A 20,312-nucleotide genomic window follows, 5' to 3' on the forward strand; every position below is an offset into this window, starting at 1 on the left:
ACCCTTTTTTTTTCTTTTTTTTTTTTCCCCACAATGTCATTGGGAAAGCATTTGGCCACAAACATTTGAATACGTGAGTAATAAGGAACCTTCTTGATGCTGTTGAAAGTTGAGTAAAACAGTGTACTTGTAATATTGGAAATTTCAGACACACATTTCAAGAAGAAAGCCTGAAAGAGACTGAAACAAGTATGGTTTCTATTCAGGCATTACACAAAGTTGTTCTAAAAATTCTTTAAATCCATTGAAGTACATTTATACTTTAAAGAGTTCTAGCTGTCTCTATATTCAAATTGTCATGTAAATAGTGTCCAAAGAATTGTTGTTACTCGTCATACTGGAAAAATATGTCAAATAGGGCTTGCAGAGATTTGGCACTATTGAATATCAGTATTAATGACTTTTGAATAGGTAATATGGTTCTTAAAGTTGTGGATAGAAAAAGTTGGAAGGGGGGGCATGCACTTTGGAGGAAAATATTATAAATAAAGTTATACTGACAAATGGTGCCTGAAACACAGGATGAAATTCAATGGGGAAACGCAGAAAGCACTACAGTTAAACAGGAATAAAGCTTCGACGTGGGTGAAATTTCAATAACAGGAGAGAATTCAGAAGTTTTTTAGTAAATCAGGATCAGTATGAATCAGCAATGTCATACTGTCAGAAAACAAACATCATGCTGGGATATATAAACAGGAGTCTGTAAGACGCATGTAAGATGCATGAAGTAATATTTCCACTCTACTCAGTATTCCCAAGGCCTCAACAGAAGTACTGTATCCAGTTTTTGGCACACCATGGCAAGAAAGTGGAGAGAGGCCAAAGGAAAGCAAAAAGAATAATCAGAAGTTTAGGAAAGACAATCCAGGGAAAGACTGACAGAAGAGTAGTTGTTTAGTCTATGGGAAAGATGACAGGCTGAAGGCACAGTGAAGTTTTCAAATATGGGGAAGGCGAGAGAGGAGATTATAACCTGTTCTCTGTGGATGTGGTGCAAGATAAAGTAAACGGTCTAAAATTCAGCTTGGGCTACGTCAAGTTTTCTTAATGATTGCCTATATGGATAGAAAAGTTCTGAGATTGTGTAAGAAAGCAGTGGCATCCCTAGAATTGGGATTGTTCAGTCTGCAGAAAAGAAGGCTCTGGAGTGACGTTATTGGGCCTTTCAGCACCCAGAGGGAGTTACGAGAAGGCTGGAGAGGGACTTTATACAAGAGCACGTAGTGATAGAATAAGGGGGAATGGCCTTAAGATGAAGGAGAATAGTTTGGGATATTAGGAAGAAATTCTTTCCTTTGCGGGTGGTGAGGCACTGGAACAGGTTTTCCACAGAAGTTGTGGATGCCCTATACCCTTAGGTGTTCAAGGCCGGGTCGGTGGGGTGTCCCTGGCCATGACAGGACGGGTTGGAACTAGATGATCTTTCAGTTCCTGTCCAACCCAAACCATTCAATGACTCTATGATTCAGTTTTCACACCTATTTATTTAATTGCCACAACAAGTCATCCGCCTCACCGCGCAGCCCCACGCGGGACGGACCAGACCCCTCAGCGAGCCTCGCCCCCGCCCCGCCCCTCGTTGCTTGGTTACCGCGCGGGGCGTCACTGTGGGGCCGAGCCACCGCGGCGTGCGGCGGGGAGACGGGCTGAACCATTCGCCTGGCCTTTAAGGGGGCTGCAGTGGGGGCGTCCCGCAGGAGCTGCTGGACTTGTTGCTGTAGCTATCGCCTGCGATCTACCGCCTTCCCCCCTTTCCTCGGCGCTCCTGTTGGTCTCGCCCCGCGCGGGCCATAGCGACGGCGGGCGCGCCGAGGGAAGATGGCGGTTGGGGCCCCTGCGCTGTTGCGGGTTCCGTGAGCAACGCGCTCGCTCTGTGCCCCGTCCCCTTCTCGCTCCTGTGCCCGGCTCCTCCCGACTGCCCTCCGCCTCTTCTCCTTCCCCGCCGGGGCCGTAGGGACCATGTCGGACTCGGAGGAGGAGGAGAGTCCGGACCGCCAGCTCAAGCTGGTGGTGCTGGGGGACGGCACCACTGGCAAGGTCAGTGCCGGCCCCGCCGGCAGCTCCTCTCTCTCGCCGCGGTGCCCCGTGTCCCTTCCCGGCCTTCCCCCTCAGCGCTCTCCCCTGGAGGGGAGGGAGCAGCCCGCGGCGGCTTCCCGTCTGTCGCGCTGTCGCGATACCCGGCTGGCTGCTCCCCCTCAGCTCCTGGCCCTTCGCGGGAGTCGCGGGTTCTCCCCGCCGATGTCCGCGCCGTGCCCGGCAGCCAAACCCTCTGACGGGGCTCCCGCACCCGGAGAGGCATCATCAACAAGTAGACGTGCACGACTTTAATCCAATTTTCTTGAGCCGTAAGGAAAAGAGCGGCGAATCACGTAATTCCTGTGGTGCTGACGGAGTTTCCCGATGATCCCTCTGCGCTGCTGGTCGCGCGCCGGAGGCAGGAATTTCCGGAGCTGGAGTTGCTGGAATAGCCCAGAGTTGCTCTCGGTGGCCGCAGTGACCCGGGCCGGGGTCGGGGTCGGGGCCGAGCACAGGATGCGCGGTTCCCCTCGAAAGGACGAGCTGGGAAGGCTCCTTAGCTGGGTCTCCAGGCGCCCCTCGTTTCGGCTGCAGAGCCACCAACCTCCTGGGGTGGATAGAACCCTTTGCGACTATTGGAGTTACTGTTTCAGAGTTTGGAAAGGCACTGCTGGGTCCATTTGGTTTTTGTTTGTGACTTTCATGTTTTAGTTTTATTTCCCCTCCCCCATCTAATAATCAGCATAATGAAATATAGTTTCTAAAAGTTTATTTATCAACAAGTAGTACCTGCCTTTTTAAAAGAGAAATTTTGACAAGGAGAGACCAAAGAAGGCAAAAGAAAGGCTGATTTCTTACCATTAAAATAGTCACTGATCTTTACCATATTCTTGAATGTATCTATTGCAATATGTAGCCTGAATAATTTTGTGAGATACACCTGAAAATAGTAAATTTATTATATGCTTGAATTATACAGTTTTTTCCTCTGTCGTTAACTGAAACCATGGGGAGTAGAAAGTTTACCTGCCTCACAGTTCATATGAAAAGTGAGAAGTGTCCTTAGAGCTGTTTAAATGAACTGTGTGACATTTATTAGTGAAAGTACATGTGTGGTTTTGCTCGCTTACTTATTCAGAGCCCTATGAAGAAACAAAACATTTTTTTGTCTCCAGTGATTCTAAACGCAGTCTGAAGTGGTATTGTGTTCATCTGAGTCAGTAGACGGGCAATTCCAAGCAACTGTGTGATGAGAGTGTAATAAATACAGAGGACTGACAGCTGAAGTGCTGCTTCACTGGTAGCATTCCCCAGGAGTTTTCCATTCAAACTGAGGAATCCTTTCCCTACTACTGTTCAGCAACTTGTGGCAAGACCTCTCACCAAACATGGATTTTCAAGTGTTCTTGAATTTTGATGTATATTCCTGCTGGTCCCTACCTCCCTCATAAGAGCTGCCACTCACTGGAACTCCCGCTGGCTGTAGGAATCCCGTGCTTCCAGTGCAGGTTATTGGGTGTGAGCAGCAGCAATGCTCTGGTGTGCTGCTTTTCCTCTCGTCCCCCCTAGATGATGCTGTAATAGAAGCTCCTTCCTGCCATCCTAATGGCCTGGAGCACACACATGAAATAATAGGTTTATTGTAAGACCTTGCCTTGAAAAAATAAAGAAGTAATTGGGTCATGGAATGAAAGGATAAAATGTACCTAGTGCTATTTCAAGCACCTCAGAAGACTAAATTGTTGAGGTTCCTCTCCTTTGTTGGCTACTTGTTCTGCTTACTTGTTGAAACGTGTATATCTATGTGTTTTCAACTCTAAATATCCTGCCTCTCACATCTGCTTCACAGCTGGTCTTTACACACATACATACTTAGCTTCTCTTTTACTGTTCAAGGTGTTGATTTTTCTCTTCCTTTGTTGCTAGGATCATTAGACACGAGGAGTGTAGACAATAATGGCATATATCCAAAATATTGTATCTTGTGTTCAGTGTGAGATATTCGTGTTTGACTTCTGTCCTTTACTCCCTCTCCTGCCAAAAAAAAAGGGGGGGGAGGTTTTATTTCCTCCTGCTTGGCCATCTGGGGTTGCCTGGTCTTTACTTCTCCAGGAAAAAGAAATGTTATTGTGAGTCAGGTGTAAACTTGCTTTCTGTTTTCCTCACTCATTGTTTAGAAGCAGTGTGACTCAGGTTCTGTGCAAGGATTGGTAGTAGCTTAAAAACAAATCAGTGTCAGTTCAAGCTAAGGGTAATGTACTTCCACTAGCTGGGAATTGCTCTATCCATGAGGCAAGGGAGGGGTGTTGTGCTTCTATTCATTCATTTTAAGGTGCTTAAATGAATAACTGGATACTTAGAATTTTAAGGATCGGAATAAGCACTCCTGGAGCAAACTCTAAGTAGAGAAGAGTAAAAATGGAAGAAGGAATAAGAGGAGTAAGAGTAGAATCTGTAAAAGTATTTGGGTAAAACAGAGACAGTAAGGAAATGGTGAATTGTTTAAAAGAAAAATTGAGGGAGGCATGACTGGTTAGGAAAAAGATAATAGAGAATGACTAACAAACTAGACAAACTAGGAAAGCAATCTAAAAGGCAATCAGAGGCAGGGAGAATGTGAAATGAAGATAAACAGCAATTATTAATATCAGTTGGCTCTTTGATTTTGATTACAGGACGGATCATGTATACACACAGCAGCCTTATGCATCTAGCTTTTAAATCAACCCATTCTTCCTGAGCCAAAATGATTTTCCATTAAAATAAACCCACATTACTAGTATGGATTGAAAAAAATATTACGATCGAGATATTTTTACTCTTTTTGTGCACAGATTGTCTTAATATTGAAGTACGTAGTGATACTGATTTAAGGTAGATTGCTTTGATCTGCTACTGTTGAAAAAGATTTTGGGCCTCTGGAAGCAAATCTTGGAGCTATTCTTGGAAAGGGAGGTGCTGAAGAATAGGTGTACTGAGGTTCTCTCTATTTGCTGTCTGTTGTAGCTTGGACTAAAGTATGGTAGCAGAAACATCCTACCTTTTCCTGTTAACAATGGATGATGAAAATGGAAGAATGAATGCTTGAGATGGTAGGGGAATTTGCAGAACTAAAACATAGGCTGGCATAAAGAGTGGTGCTTGCTTTAGGATTTTTTAGAATATCAGATTTTTAAGCATTGAGCCAATTCTGGATTGTCTTGTTACACTTAGGCTCAAAAACTTCATCAATGTTGTAAAAAATACTGTTGTCACTGTTGAGTCTTGCAAAATGAATCACCTGTCCTGTGCAGATTGGCCCAGCTATGTCAAATAGATCAGCATCAAATATCAAAAAATCATGATAATTTTCTCTTTTTCAGTGAACAGAGTTGCACCAGTAGTTAGGAGTGGGGTGGAAAGACATCAGCTTGGACAGTTCTTTGTTTTTATGGTAGTTAAAACATTTCATTATTTAGCCTCATGTTTCTTTTCATTTAGTCTGTCCTAACATTTTTCCCAGTAAGATAGGACATGACTCAGGGGTGAGTGTTGCTGTGCTTGGATAATGGCATTGACGTTCTGGAAGGGAGTGAGGGAAGGGCTAGATAGATACATGTTACTTTTTGGAAAGTGCATTTCAATTAGCCGGTTAAGTTGGTATGTGCACAGAAAATCATGATGTTGGAACTTTGTGCTTGCATCCATTTGAATTTTGGGTTGAATTTTCTTTCTTGCAGCTGTGATACTACACTTTGGCATTGCTTTCTCAAAGGTTTCTTTTATAGGATTTTACTCAAAGAATTGTCGTTGGTGGAATTTTCTCTAAAAGTTTCTGTGTTTCCCTGGTGTGTAGTCAGTATCAGAGCTGGCTATCATTGCTTGTATTTGACTTAAAATTTACTTAAACTTTTTGACTTTTCAATTTATTTCTTAGATATTTTTTGCTTTTTTCCCATTTATTCATTAGTGTAGGTGTTTGGGAACAGCATGTCATCAGTTTGTACTGAGTTGTTGACTTTGGAAAATGGAAGCAGGAAGCTGTCATGCCTTGCATATGAGGTTAAATTCCATTCTAGCTTCTTTCAAAAAAAGCTGTCCCAAATATCCCATTGTATTTTGCGCTTAGAATACTGTAAATTTTATGTACAATATTTTACTGGTGTCTTGGTCGCTGTATATTAGAGCTCAAAGACCTTTTCTGAAAGGAGGGAATTTGTAAAGCCAACCTTCAATAGCGTACTGATATTTAGAATAGCTTGTCGTCATTCACTTTGAGGTATTTAAGACAAGTGTGTGAACCTGCCAAACTGATGGAATTTCTGATGGAAATTCTGCTGTGCAAGTTGGTGGCCTGATTGTCTTAGTAGAGATGTGAAGAAACAAGGCTTTCATACTATCATGCTGTTCTCTGATCTCTACATTAAGGGATGAAATTGTATGGAGTAGAATCTTTTTCGAACATGGTCACTGGTCACTTATTTAGTTTTACAACCACAGTTCTACTGAACCTTTTTTAAACTTTTGTTAGTTTTTACATGGGTTATACTCAACATATCCTCTCAGGCGAAATTGTTGTGCAAAATCTTTTATGGCAAGCACAGCAGAGAACACTTTTGGGATTTGAAGGGAGTATTTGCATTGTAGAGGCACTTGAATATGCATTGACAGAACTTTGTTGTTGTAGAGAAGTTTCAACTATTGCTCTTAGTATTTTGTGGATAAATGCTTGTTCTGTGAATAAATGGGACTCTAGTCTGGTAATCCAGCACCTTCTTGAGCTCTAACATTTATTAGAAAAAATTTAGAAAGGAGTTAGTCAATGATTTTCTGCTATAAATTCCTTTGCATTCAAGAGTGCAGTAGAGAAAAACAGTTTAAGAGAACTTTGCCATGCTGTTGATTACTTGCTGCTCTTACTGGTTGGCTGTTAATTGAATGTATGTTGTTTATTTTTACTAACACCCCAAGAAGCTCTCAGGGAATATTGAGTGTCACAGAGTGATAAGCTAATATTTACTGAGCCTTTAAAACAAGAAGGGAGTGGTTACTTATTTAATGAGGATCTAAATTAGTGTGTTGGAGAATGTAGAATACCATGATATAGTCAGATGATACTTTAATCTCTACTGCAGGCACTGGTTACTTTTCCAAAAAAGGAAAATTTCAAGGAAAAGGCTGAACGGTGTATTTCTGCAATCTTCTTGTTCTCATCTACATCTTTAGGGTCATGACAGATTAAACATAATGTCTTTGTAATTTTGGCATGCTAACTACTGTGATTAAAAGAATCAGCTCTACTGACTTTTTCTATCCTACAGACTGAATCTGTGTTGAATTTTATTTTGTGTGTTGTCAGTGTTACTGTCACATAGCTGAAGGCAGAACAACATTCTCACGATTCATCCTCTGTGGTGTTCCCCCTTTCCATGCTGATGTAAATATATATACATACTCTTGCTATTTGTAGTTTACTTGCGTTTTCCCCCATTTATTTATTTAGTTTTAATCCTCGCAGGGCTTGAGTGCTGTGAAGTAAATGAAAATGTTGCCACAGTCTATAACTGAGAATTTGGGTTACTCTCTAAACATATCTTCTGATATCAAAATATCATGCATTATATATACAGCAGTGATAGGAATATAGATATGATATAGAAACATGAAAACAGTATATAGTTTTATTTACTTCACAGGAAATTTAATAGTTGAATGAATGTTTGCCTGTTCATTCTAGAGCTTTAATGCTGGAGCTCTGGTGATCATGTTTTAATGCAAAAAAAGTAAGTTACCTTTTCTTCCTGTGTGCATTTGACATCATTAGCCTAATTTAGGTCTTTGTTGTAACCATCCTATTCTTAGACCTCACCTATTCTTATTTTTCAGAACTATTGGCATTATTTTGCTGTTGAATTTTTGACTAAATGTGCTCTAACCGCAATTTCTAATAACAATTGGTGTGACTCATCTCTTTGGGTCTTGATGAACAGAAAACTGGCAAAAAAGAAGAACCTTCTTGCCTGTTTTGAGTTTTCTCAGACGATGTAAGGGTTTTGTGAGGCTCTTAGTCTTTTTCCCTCCCTATGTATGTAAATACATATTTAGATTTTTTTATGTAGGTGATTTGTATTTATATTTACAAATGTCATGTCAACAAGAGATTCGTAAGTGTACAGCACTAATTTGATGTAGGATGTATTTTATGATTTTTAATAAAGTATTTCATTTTTTTGGCAGTACAGACTTTTGTATTCTTTATGATTGTACCACGCTTTTCTTCTTTACTTCTTTGTTGGGCTTTCTTTTTTTCTTTCTTTCCCTTTCTCTTCCCCCTCCTTTTTGTTTGTTTTTTTTTTCTTGCCTTGCATGGAGACCTTAAATTGCTATTAAATTGCTACTGGCACAATATAAATGTCTTGCTTCATTAGTTTATCTAGGTTAGTTGTGTATCCTTTTATCAGTATGTAGTAAAAGCTGATTATTAGGTCAATAATGTATTGGTCTGCTTTCATAAATGCACAAAATATCAGTTGAAGAAATAAGTTTCCAAAGTTCTGCTGCAAGGAATGAGTCTGCAAATCGCCTTCTTAACATGAATTTAGTTTTCTTTTTCCGTGTGCAAGAAAGTATTCTCCCCATATTAGACTTCCTGTAGTCCCTGATCCTGAAACTGATGTACAGTGGCAGGAATCTTGCCACACTTGGTTCCTGTGGGACTCTGCACTGTGCAGATCTCTGTTCTCTCCCAGAAGGTTGGTTTGGGATCATAGTGTTCTGTACCAGGGGATGACCCTTGTTTTGGAAATGAACGCTTTTAAAAATATTAAAATCTTCAGGTACAGAGAGTGTTACTTAGATTTGTGTCAGTTTGAGCATATTAATGATTCCTCATTTAAATCTGTGTATTATTTTGTAATATTACTATTACAGTATTTTTGAAATCAGGAAATACGCACCTTGCTTCTTTTTGCATAAATTAGTAGCCTCTGCCTCCTGTTATTATGTTGAAGCTGACTGGACTGCTTGTCAATCCAAATCCGTGAACACTGTTAGCATTCATTGATTTAAAAAGTGGTTAACTGTATTTCATACTTCTGGTTTAACATAAAGTTTTTTGCTGTTTAAAATGACAACTTAATTTGATGCTGTTCTGTTTTAGACATCCTTAGCGACACGTTTTGCCCAAGAAACATTTGGAAAGCAGTACAAACAAACCATAGGACTGGACTTCTTCTTGAAAAGGATATTATTGCCAGGTAAGAGAATAAAAACTAACACTGAAAGGTTGGGTGACAGCAAGACTTGCAGAAACAGATTCTTCTAAATAATGTGTACTTAATAAGCTTAGTACAGTGATTTTTATGGCAAAGTAAATTAGGTTGTTCAGTGAAAATTTTGTTAGTACGTTCTTGCCAGGTGACAGAGTTACATGTCTGCAACTTGCATCTCTAAGTAAAACACTGAATTCAAATAAAAGGAATGCTGTCTATATTGATGAATTTTATTATCCCTGCTTGAGTGCACTCGCTGTCCGTGTGGATAGTGTAACACACAACAATGAAATGGAACTTTAAATATATTAATTGAAAAAGTATATGTGTTTTGAAAGAAATATATATATATTTTAATGAAATACACGACTTCTATTTGAGTTGTGTGAGAGAAGAATAATGCAGCTATGGACTCACAGTGCTCTAATATGTGAATGCTGTTTTATGCAAGGCAGCATGAAATTGCTGGCATTTAATAGACCACTAAAATTTAGGGTCCCTCGGCACTCATAAAAATACAGTTTGAGCATTCAAGATGTTTCACTTCATGATGGCAAAGAAACTATTTAGATGCCAGTTGCAGCACACTGCATGGAAAATGCAAAGAAATAATTAAAAAAGAATAGTTGCTGGTACAAGTTTGTCTTTGAACAATTGGGGATTTGAAATAAGTCTTTTTATTGATTTGTGTTTGCTCATATTCTAAGTATGCAAGTATTGAATTAAATGCATTTTCTTCTGGATTCAGAAATCAGAAGAAGTTAGAAAAAGTATGTGTAATTATTAAAAGTTGACTCAGGTTCTGTAGTTCTGTCTTTTTTCCTTGTGAAGAGTGGGGAGGAAAGCAAACCCAGAAATTAAACATTTTATCTATAACCTGTAGTTATAAGAAAATATATGCAGTTCTTGAACTTATTTTTTAAAAATTATATTACCAATAATTTCTTGGTTATGTTTATATATTTTCTTAAGTGAAACAGAATAATCTTTTCAGACTATTCCTGCATTCACTATTTTGGTTCGGTCATTTTGCTGTACTTTTTTTACTATCTGGTGAGTGATAAAGTACCAAATTCCAGTGCTTATTTCTTCATAAAATCAACAGAATAATTTTTTTATTGTCCTGCTCATGCCTCTAAAAATACCAGTGTGCATATTACTTAGCAGCAGTACTTGCAAGTGGAATGTGTCCACAAATCATGCAGTGTGCATGCTGAGAACTTTTATTTTGCAAGTTTTTTTCCTGCTGTTAAGCATACAGAAGCTATTAGTATGTTACTGGGATTTTAAATAATCTTGTTGAGTAGAAAATTTGGAAAATTATCAACTGTTGCTTCATTCATTTTTGTTTATAGTTTATTTTGTGTGTGAATTTCGTTCATTCATAGTTTATTTTGTGATAAAATCAGAATGTAGATGAAAATAGCACCAAAAAGTCTGTACATCTATTTTCCTCACCATTAACAAAACAGTAATGTTTGTATTCGTATTTAGGAAGATAACATTTTTCTGTAGGTTGTCATTCTGGTTTTGCTTATGCTTATATATGTGTTTAGGTATATATGGCTCTCTGTGTTTTATAGGTAAGCTGGACTGGTCATGGGGAGTGAGAGGGAGGGAGGGAAGGTGGTAAAATTTCTAAATACTGGAATGGGAAGCATTACTTTAGTAAGCGGATTTTTCTAATTTCTCAGTTAGTTCTGGGTTTGCAGAGCTGCTGTGTTTGCTTGAAAGGTTAGTTGATACCACTGCACAGAAATTATGTGTGTATCAATAGGAAAAAAAGCCTCGATTTCCCTTATCTAGTAGGAGAAATAATGAATAACTGTGGTTCAGTAATTGATTTTTTCCTTCTTCAGTGTAAGCAAAGATTTCAGAAGTTAAAACTCCCTATTTCTAGAATTGCACAGAAGTTTACATTAGGCCACAGTAGAAATACATTTTAGCTTGTAAAATAAAGTACTGTTTTTCTGGGAGTTTCTTGGTTTTTGTAAGATAAAAGTGGCATTTGTCTCCAGTTGTTTTAGCAACTAATGCAGTTTTTCAGTGAAGGTAGTAAATATTTTACATAATAAAACAATATAGTTTAATACAAATAATAAATCCTTTGATTTTGAACAATGACTTCTAGTATTCAGCTTGACAGATTCACTTTATGCAATTTGGTCAAATTTTTTTTTTCCAAATGCAAATCAGTTTCATTGTATTTATTGATGCAGAATCTTGTATAGTCTGGATGCAACCGTGGTGTAGATTTTAGTGCTTAAATAGTGTATCTGTTAGTCAGAGGGTCTGCTGATAGAGACTCCTAAGAGCCATAGTCATATACATTTTGGAAGGTTGCGAGCGCAGTTCAGTAGACAGGATCCTTCTGTTTAAAGGATTTTTTTAAAGTCATTGGTGCAAAAAGTGGGCAGACTTGTGTTTTTAGTTCCATCCTGACCGTGCAGCGCTGTAAGTCAGGTTAACCAGTGCACCACGTGTGCTCCTGCAGGATCACTGCTACATCAGCCCAGTGGCTTCAGTTCATACCAGAAACAATCTAGATACCTGCACTGTGTTGCCTCAGTTACTTTAACTTGCACTTGTGTGTATTTTCTACAGAGTAAGGTGGTGAGGTTTTCTTGTTCCTTATGGGTGTATAAAATGTTATTTTGAGGGGATTCTTCAGTTATTTTTATTGGTATGTTAAGACTGTTTTTAAGAACTGTCTTATGATGCGTTGTTTCTTTTTGTTTTTTTAGTAAGTCTACAGTTTGTATGTTCCTCTTAAATCTATGAAAAAACAGATTTCAAACTTTTTGTAGAAAACTTTGTGTTCTACTGTCAGAGTTGTTAATTAAATTTTGGGTAGGCAAATGCCTGGAGTTTTTAATTTTGTCCGAATAATCTTAACATCCTTCTTTCTTCCCCAGAATCCATTAGAGCACAAACCAAATATTACAAAATCTAACTGAAAAAAAGAGAAAATGAAGCATTTTGCCCAGGAGACGATCAGCATGAATTTCAGTAGTTAATGAGGCCCTAATTCACAACCAGTTCACCTTAAATGAACATACCGATCTTTTTTCTTTCTACCCTGTTTCTTTTTTCTGTTGTTAGTGAAGGAAAGTAAATAATTTCTAATAGTAGATTTTTTTTAGTTGAACAGTCACTGTTAGACCATTTAATATTACTTAACTGCATTAAAATTTTTCAGGTCATTCCATGCAGTTATCCAGATACTAAGCCCAGTATGCTGTTCATAATTTTTAGTTGTAGGAGGAAAGATGAAGTTAGAAACTTCTTAAAGCACTCGAACACAAAATTAGACATCTGAAAATTGTTGAGCTTGAAAGTGATAATATTTATAAAGCTTTGTTTTTAAAACAGCTGGCATGAATGACATGGTGACATTCCAGTAGAGTACATAGGGGTAGAATACTACAGCATGGTGAGCCTTTGAGCATGCATAGTTTGTTTACCCACTGAGGACGTGTAGTCTTTTAGACTGCGAGTTCACCAGTTTATCCATGCCAGATGCTTTATGGAAGACTTTCCTGCATTGTTTGCAGTCATTTATGTTCTGAGCTTTTAAAAAAATTGATTAATTCATAGTATATGCACTATCAAAAGAAATAATCTTTTTTCTCATTATACGTTTTTCTTTATTGAACTGGAGTGTTTATGAGGTATTTTCTAAGCTCCATTTAGAAATTCTCTTACTATTAGATAAAACTCAGTGTAGCTTAAAAGTGCTGTCTCATACTCATCTCTATATTTTTGAGACCAACGTAGTAGTTTTGGAAATCTTCACTTTTAACCAGGTTAAAGCCAAGTGCATTGTAAAAATATAATGTGATATATTTAATACTACAAATAGCATATGTCCAGCTCTATAGTTCTAATTTGCTGGTTTTTTTCACGCAGTGCTGTGATGTGTTTCCATGGAGCACACTCCCTTGTGTAACCAGTGTGAGCATGTTAGTTATAAATTGACAGCTGAATAGATAACGTTGTGTAAAATAAGATTGTTAACTATATAAAATATTTGAATTAAGAATGTCTTTCTTAGCAGCCCAAAGTAATTCATTCATTTTCACTCAACTCTCAATTGTTGTGTTGTGGAATTCGTTGCATTTTTTTAAAATCTAGGAATCAAGTTAATAGGCAATTGTGATTATTTGTGCGTAAGTAGAATTGGTATTAACATGTAATTCACGTGAGTTGTATGTAGATCAGAAAAGGTTTTATCAGTCCTTACTCTAGTAGAGTGGTATTCCAAGGTAATCAGTACAGTTTTGAAAACAGTTCTCACCTTGCAAAATGAGACAAATTATACTTTAATATATTTGTACGTATATGGTTACATACCTTTCTGTGTGTATTTTTGATCTATGAGTTTCTGAGTTGTTAGCTTACAGAATATGTAAGACTTGTAGGATGTTAAATGTTTTGTATTTAACCTGGTTTTTTTATTAATTTGTTTTTAAAAAGCTGTTAGCACTTTCAACACTGTTTAGAGTAGGAAGGAAGGTCTGTTCTTGGTACAGATTCTTTGAAGATGAAATTATGTAAATCATGCCCAATTTAGCTTCGTGCTTTGGGGTGGTGGGTGGAGGAGGTAATCACCGTTTGCATCCTCAACTTAGATGTGTGTTGATATTTCCGTTTTTTTAATCTGTCAACTATATAATTCTTTAACTGTATGCTACTATCAGCATCACTACCAAAATGAAGTTACCTGGTAGGTTTTCCTCTCTTCTGGATTTGTAAAGATGATTTGTAGTGGGGAAGGGACACACGGTATGAAAAAATGTGGTTAAGTTGGCATTAATTGTGTTACCTTTCAGTTCCCAGTACTGTGCTATAGAACGTTCCTGTAAAGTTTTATGTGTTTCTTCAGTGGAGTATGTTATATAATTTCTAGTCAGGAGTGTTATACTTTATGCAATTCCAATTATTTTCTGTTACTATTAAATATGTGAATATCTAGCTATAGTTTTACTGTATCTTAATGACTTAGCTGGACACAAATGACTTTTTTCCAAATGATACAATCATCTTTCTGTTGAAATTTACTTCCTATTTATTGTATACTTGTAAAAAGCTATTGCTGTTGATATACTAGAGCTGTATTACCTGCTCTGATAATATATCTTTATTATCTAAATTTTCCAGGTTACACAATATCTATAATTTTTTTTCCCCAGGAAATTTGAATGTTACTCTTCAAGTGTGGGATGTAGGGGGACAAACGATAGGAGGCAAAATGCTGGATAAATATATTTATGGAGCTCAGGTACAGTATAAATGCTGATAATTGTATTTATAGTAATAATTAATTGAAACTTTGTTCTTAAAATTATACATGCATTATGCAGAACTTTTAGTTTGTTGTGTTATTAATCTCAAAAATTTTATGGAGCTCAGGAAACTATAAATGCTGATAATTGTATCTATGGTAATGATATCAAATTAATTGAAACTTTGTTCTTAAAATTATGCATGCGTAGATACATTATACATAGCTTTTAGTTTGTTTTGTAAACCTCAAAAATGTTGAATTTTTCTTCTATCTAAACTTAATTGATATTAACATGCTAATTTAATTTTCATGTATGGCTAATTTCTTAGAGCTGACATGAAAAGCAAAGCAAGAGTACGCATTTGTAGATCTGAATAACTCTCCAGAGCAGATGTTTGTTTCCAGGCTTTGTGTCTTGAATTAAGAAAAGCAATCATAGTAAATGGTAAAGGCTATTTGGATATCCACATGGTAGATAGAGTGGCTGCTTTTAGAACAGCTGCCTCCTGGGGGAAAAAGTGGAAGGAGGAAATTAAGAGCAATCCTACACCGTTAAACTCATACATGCAACTGGGGTTATAAGAAGGCAAACAAAAGGAGGCAACCAGGTAGCTAAATATTTTTGCAGAACTCCTATCCAGTGAAAATTAATTTTATCTTGAGGTTAACTGAGAAACTTGAAGTGAATGGTAGGATTAAGAAAGAGCTAAATAGTATAACATTATAATGTTAATATATATATATAATATTGAGTCGTGAGATGATTTAGAAAGATGTATTATATACCAAACTTCTTAGCATGAATAATCCTAAAATGTATTCTGTTCCTTAATTTGGAGTTTGTAATGAGAACAATAGGCATAACATATTTTATTAGATAATATTATACTTATGTGAAAAGAAAACAAACACACCTATTTCTTTTGTCCCAGTACTTTAAGCAATAGGAATATGGAATCCTAAAAGTCTTATTGGACAGAAACTTTATATTAACAAGTATAACGCAGAGATTAGGATCTGTTAGTTAATGGGATAAAGTCAAACTTGTCAGTGTAACATTCTGTCACTTTCAAAAAATTGTCTGAATGTTTTTAGCCTGTTGCAGCTCTTTTATAGCATTTTCTTTTTTTTAATAAAAACCGATTTGCTGCCTGTTACCAAGCAATAGGAGAAAGTGGCTTCCATGACAGAGGAAATTTGATTAATCACAAATTGTTGCCATATGCCCAAAGTAAACTCAGTGGAGGAAATAAAAGGCTATTAACTTTGTTGGTATTGAATTTGGTGATAAACTTAGGTGTTTCTTATCAAAAATAACAGGTCAAAACATTAATACCAGTGCCCAAAAGTAGTGAAAAAGTTGATATCAGTAAGACTAAAGTTTGATTTTTCTAGTCATTCGGAACACATTAACAAAAAAACCCCTATGTCCAATCTCTTCGACTTTAATCCTCCCTCAACCCTCATTGTAACCCTTATTTTTTTAATGGACTAGTTACTCCCAATGTCGGCATGTATTGCCAATGTGTGTGATAGGCTTCTTATCATCAAAGCTGACTTCTAACACACTTTTCTATTAGCTTTGTAACAGTGCCTGTTAAAGACGCATAAAACTATCTTCATTTTCATCTATTCATGAAACACCATGAAGAGTTTGGAAAAACACTGCTTTCAGCTTATTTCTAGACAGAAGCTTAATGCATGTTGAACATCTGTAGCTTTTCATAAGAAAAAGGGGAAAGGTAAAGTAGAACAAGTAGGAGTATTTATAAAGAAAAATCCTTTTAAATATGGATAAAAATTCTTGTGAATAGACAACAAAACAGCAGGAGAGTAATGAGGAAGAGGTAACATGGAATTAGCAAGAGTAAACTGTGCCCAGCCAACTTGATTACCTTCTGTGGTTAAATGGTTAGCTCTGTGGAGAAGAGAGCAGTGGATATCATTTATCTTGACTTCAGCAAGGCCTTTGACATAATCTCCCATAATATTATTACCATATGTAGAGATACAGGCGGGATGGGTGGACTGAAAATCTGAATGGACAGCTGAACTTTAAGGGAGATGGTCCATAGCTCAGTGTCTTACTGGTCCCTGATTATGAGTTGTATTCCTTAGGGGTTGGTACTGGAGCTGTGTCTTTTATTAATTCTTTGAACAATGGAACAAAACATGGTATGTGAGTAGCACCAAATTGGGGAACAGTGGTCATTGTGCTGAAGGGTAGGGCTGCTACTGAGAGAGACCATGACCAACTGAAGGAGTGGACTAACAGAAACCTTGTGAGGTTCAGCGGATGACAAATGTCAAGTCCTGCGCCTGGTACAGAATAATCTTATTCAGGCTGGCAATCAACTGTCTAGGAATCAGCTGGAGAGTGTGTAGCAAAGGGCCAAGAATCTGGTTAATGGACTGGGGCATTTCTCCTATGAGGAGAGGCTGAAGGAGCAGTAGTAACTCTTCAGGGTAGAGAATAGAAGGCTTATCTATATATATACATATATGAAGGAAGGATGCAAAGATGACAGAATCAGGCTCTTTTCTGTAGTGTCTGTTGACAGGACCAGAGGCAATGGGTACAAACTGAAACACAGAGGATTCCTTCTGAACATCAAGAAACACTTTTTCCACCATGAGAATGACTGAACACTGGCACAGGTTGATGAGAGGGGTTGTAGAGTCTCCATCCTCAGAGATATTCAGAAGCCAATTGGACATGGTATAGTCCTTGGCAGCTGGCTTAGGTGCTTCAACAGGAACATTGAACCAGATGACTTCTAGAGGTCCCTCCCAACCTCAACCATTCTGTGAAATGGCTTTGTAGTAAAAAGCCCTTGGATGGGTGTCCTGTTGGGGAAAAAAACCCAGCAGTTGGATGGGAGTTTGCAGTGCACCTTTGCAACAGTAGAAGCTAACTGAATACTGAGCTGTGTTAGTATGAAGTAGTAGAATGAAGTAGAAGAATGAAGTAGTCAGATCAAGGAAAGTGATTATCATACTGTCTGACATTTTTGAGGCTGCATTTGGAGTATTGTATTCAGTTTGGGGTTCCCCACTACAAGAAAGCCTTTAAAATAATGAAGTAACTCTAGTGAAGGTTGCTGCAGAAGAAGTATGTGTGCCTATGATGTGTTGCACTTGGTCAGCATGCGTGGTGCAACTGGGATTTTAAACATCTTGTTTGTAAAATACATGAGCTGCACAGATACATATAGAGTAGATGATTTGGATCTGTTGCAAAAATTGTGTTCATCTGTGTATTCTCCAAATCTACATAATTCAGATTAACATGTGTGGAATTGTTTGTAGCATACCTACAATATGCGTCATGCTTTTATCCAGTATTTGCAGATGCCCACAGCTTCATGTAGACTTCCATCTTGTTGATCATTGTGAGATTCGGAAATCATAAGTGGCAGAATTCTTGGCTTTATGCTCAGAAATCTTAAGTGTATGGTAGACCTACTTATAAAATACTATAACCAGCTGGAGATGAAAGTTTTGAGATTCAAAGAAGCAACTGAAAAGATTATCTATGATCTACAGTTCAACTGGATCTTGGTTGGAATTTGATCAGGATATCAGGGGGAGTAAGTGGAGTACTTCATCTATACTTTGCTGCAAACCTTGCCCACTGGAGGTTTCCTTCTCTTTGAAAAATGAGACCTGAATCAATTCTCTAGGTTAAGTTACTGTTAAGATGCCATATTTTGATTGAGATCCCTAACTTCTTGTGCCATGTTTTAAAATAAGAATGGCAGATTTGAGAATGAGAACCTGTGTAATTTGCTTGCATGCTTGCAGTTGCAGTTGGAGAAAGTGCAGTTCACCTGCTGGCTTGAAGCAGTTGCTTTCCCTAAGCCCATTTTTCCTCTCTGATGTTGCTCATTTAGAACATTATAATTGATGCATTCCATCTTGGTAGCTGAATTTCAGTGGTGAGAAGAACTCTGCAAGCTGTGGGGAAAAAAGAGCTCTTTGTTCTTTATAAATAAAAGGTGTTAATAATCAACAGTGAGAGAAAGCTGTTTAAAACTGGCATGTTTATCTCAGAATTGAGAGAGGCTAAGAGTAATTGTGTAGTCGGGTGCCACAGCTGTACTGATAGACAGTAGCTCATTCAATTATGACCACTCAATCACGTATATTTGAGTGACCATGTCCTCAGTATCAACAAAGACAACAGTGGTTAAATAAATGTGGACTGTAAACTGTTTTCACTTGCAAAAGTAGCATTTCTGGAAATGTATAAGGTGTCATAATGCAGTTGCTTTTACTAAATGAATATTCTGTGACTAGAAAAAATAATTTAGAATTTTGGTCTGACTTATTTAATGAATATTAATGAAAATTTTTAAGTTAATTTAGTTCCTTCATACTAAAGTCAGTCATAGGATGAGGGTAGCTGAGGATAAATCTGAAGAAGAAAACATATGGCTTTAATTACTGTTTTCTGTAGCTTCCTTTTATTGTGACAAATCTTGATGTAAACTTGACACCTTTTAAATATTGATTGTCTAATGCGAATATATCGCTGGTTACAAACACTTCCATAATAGCAGTTCTGCTGTAAAATAACTGCTGCTGTGTGGTAAATCTTTCAGAACCGCTCCCATCTCTTACCTGTAATTGCTGCCCCTACCCACATATCTAGTTTAAATTATCTTTAAGATCTAGTATATGCTACCTCATAAATTGGCTTGCTAGTAGAATAAGAGTACTTCAGACTCTACTTTCTCCAGGGATCAGCAAATAATTTCTGCAATATTCTCAGTTTTGAGTGACTTGTTTCTGAAAATGCTCTATAATTCCAAAACAAAAAGCACTCACATATGCACTAATGTAGGCAAAATGTCTCTCTTACTAGAGTGCAATTATGCAAGCAGGGACTATTTGACACGTTGCTGGAGACTAGAGAATTAACATGCTGTTCTTGGCATGTCAACCACCATGTGTTTCAAGCCTTTTTCACTGCAGGGAAATACACTACTTTTGTGTAAAAAGGCCAGTGTTAATTTTCCACCTTAGTTCCTCATACATAATAGGGAAACAACAGCTTTTACACTGTCTACTTGTTCTATACTTCATATACTGTAAGTTTGTGGAAAATATGACATTTTTTTGAAAGCAAGGATGGGATTTCTCAAATAAAAAAAGGCGAAATAAATTTTAGCCATGGAGTCATGACTAGTCCTTTGTTAATTATCTATATCATAGTAAGTTGGTTGTAGAGTGCTGTTGTGATAAAAAGCTAAACAGAAAGTATTCTTTATGACCTGGATGCCATGCTGCCTTTTTTTGAATCTCTAAGATGTCATGCCTACCATCTTTGTTTCTTAAGTATGGCAGATATCGACAAGATTAAAAAAAAAATAAGAAAAGAATGTGCTTTAGAGGCAGTGTTTCAGATCACAGAGAAAGGGACCAAAGGGAAGTTAGATAATCTGTAGTTGCAAACTTTGTTCAATGATCTCTTTCATGGTGAATCCACTGTGAATACCTTTTCTTCCAAAGGGGTGGGTGAGCTGCAGTTGTCTAGAGGACATATAGCAGAGTAGAATTTTATTGAAGAATTAGTTAGAGTTGGCTAATCTTAAATGTTCAAACTCTCTTACCTTTTTCTTTCATCTAGCTCTGATTAGTGCTGAAGATGGTTTAGATAGTCTGCTCTTCTGCAAGCTGGTGAGAGAACTTTGCTGGTGAAAGAAGCATTGCCGTGTGCTCTTCCTCATTTACAACCTTCAGCCTTATGGCTG

General features: G+C 37.5%; 1 protein-coding gene across 4 annotated transcripts in view; it reads left to right on the top strand.

Annotated features, from left to right (window-relative positions):
• Window positions 1-1,780: 1,780 nt before the first annotated feature.
• The window catches only part of RAB28 (RAB28, member RAS oncogene family), a 63,155-nt gene continuing 44,623 nt past the window's right edge, over window positions 1,781-20,312 (top strand). For 2 of the 4 annotated variants that reach the window (XR_005565203.1, XR_003543542.2), the window contains exons 1-3: window positions 1,781-2,040; window positions 9,158-9,254; window positions 14,462-14,550. Coding sequence is in view for 2 of the 4 variants with exons in the window: in XM_027736268.2 (XP_027592069.1) it covers window positions 1,963-2,040; window positions 9,158-9,254; window positions 14,462-14,550 (264 nt within the window). In the remaining 2 variants the exon portion in view is untranslated. The remainder of the gene's footprint in view (window positions 2,041-9,157; window positions 9,255-14,461; window positions 14,551-20,312) is intronic. The other 2 variants (XM_027736268.2, XM_027736269.2) reach the window with 2 other exon arrangements.

This window comes from Pipra filicauda, unplaced genomic scaffold (assembly GCF_003945595.2).
Source record: "Pipra filicauda isolate LSUMZ 115617 unplaced genomic scaffold, ASM394559v2 scaffold43_size3849885_pilon, whole genome shotgun sequence".
NCBI lineage: Eukaryota > Metazoa > Chordata > Aves > Passeriformes > Pipridae > Pipra > Pipra filicauda.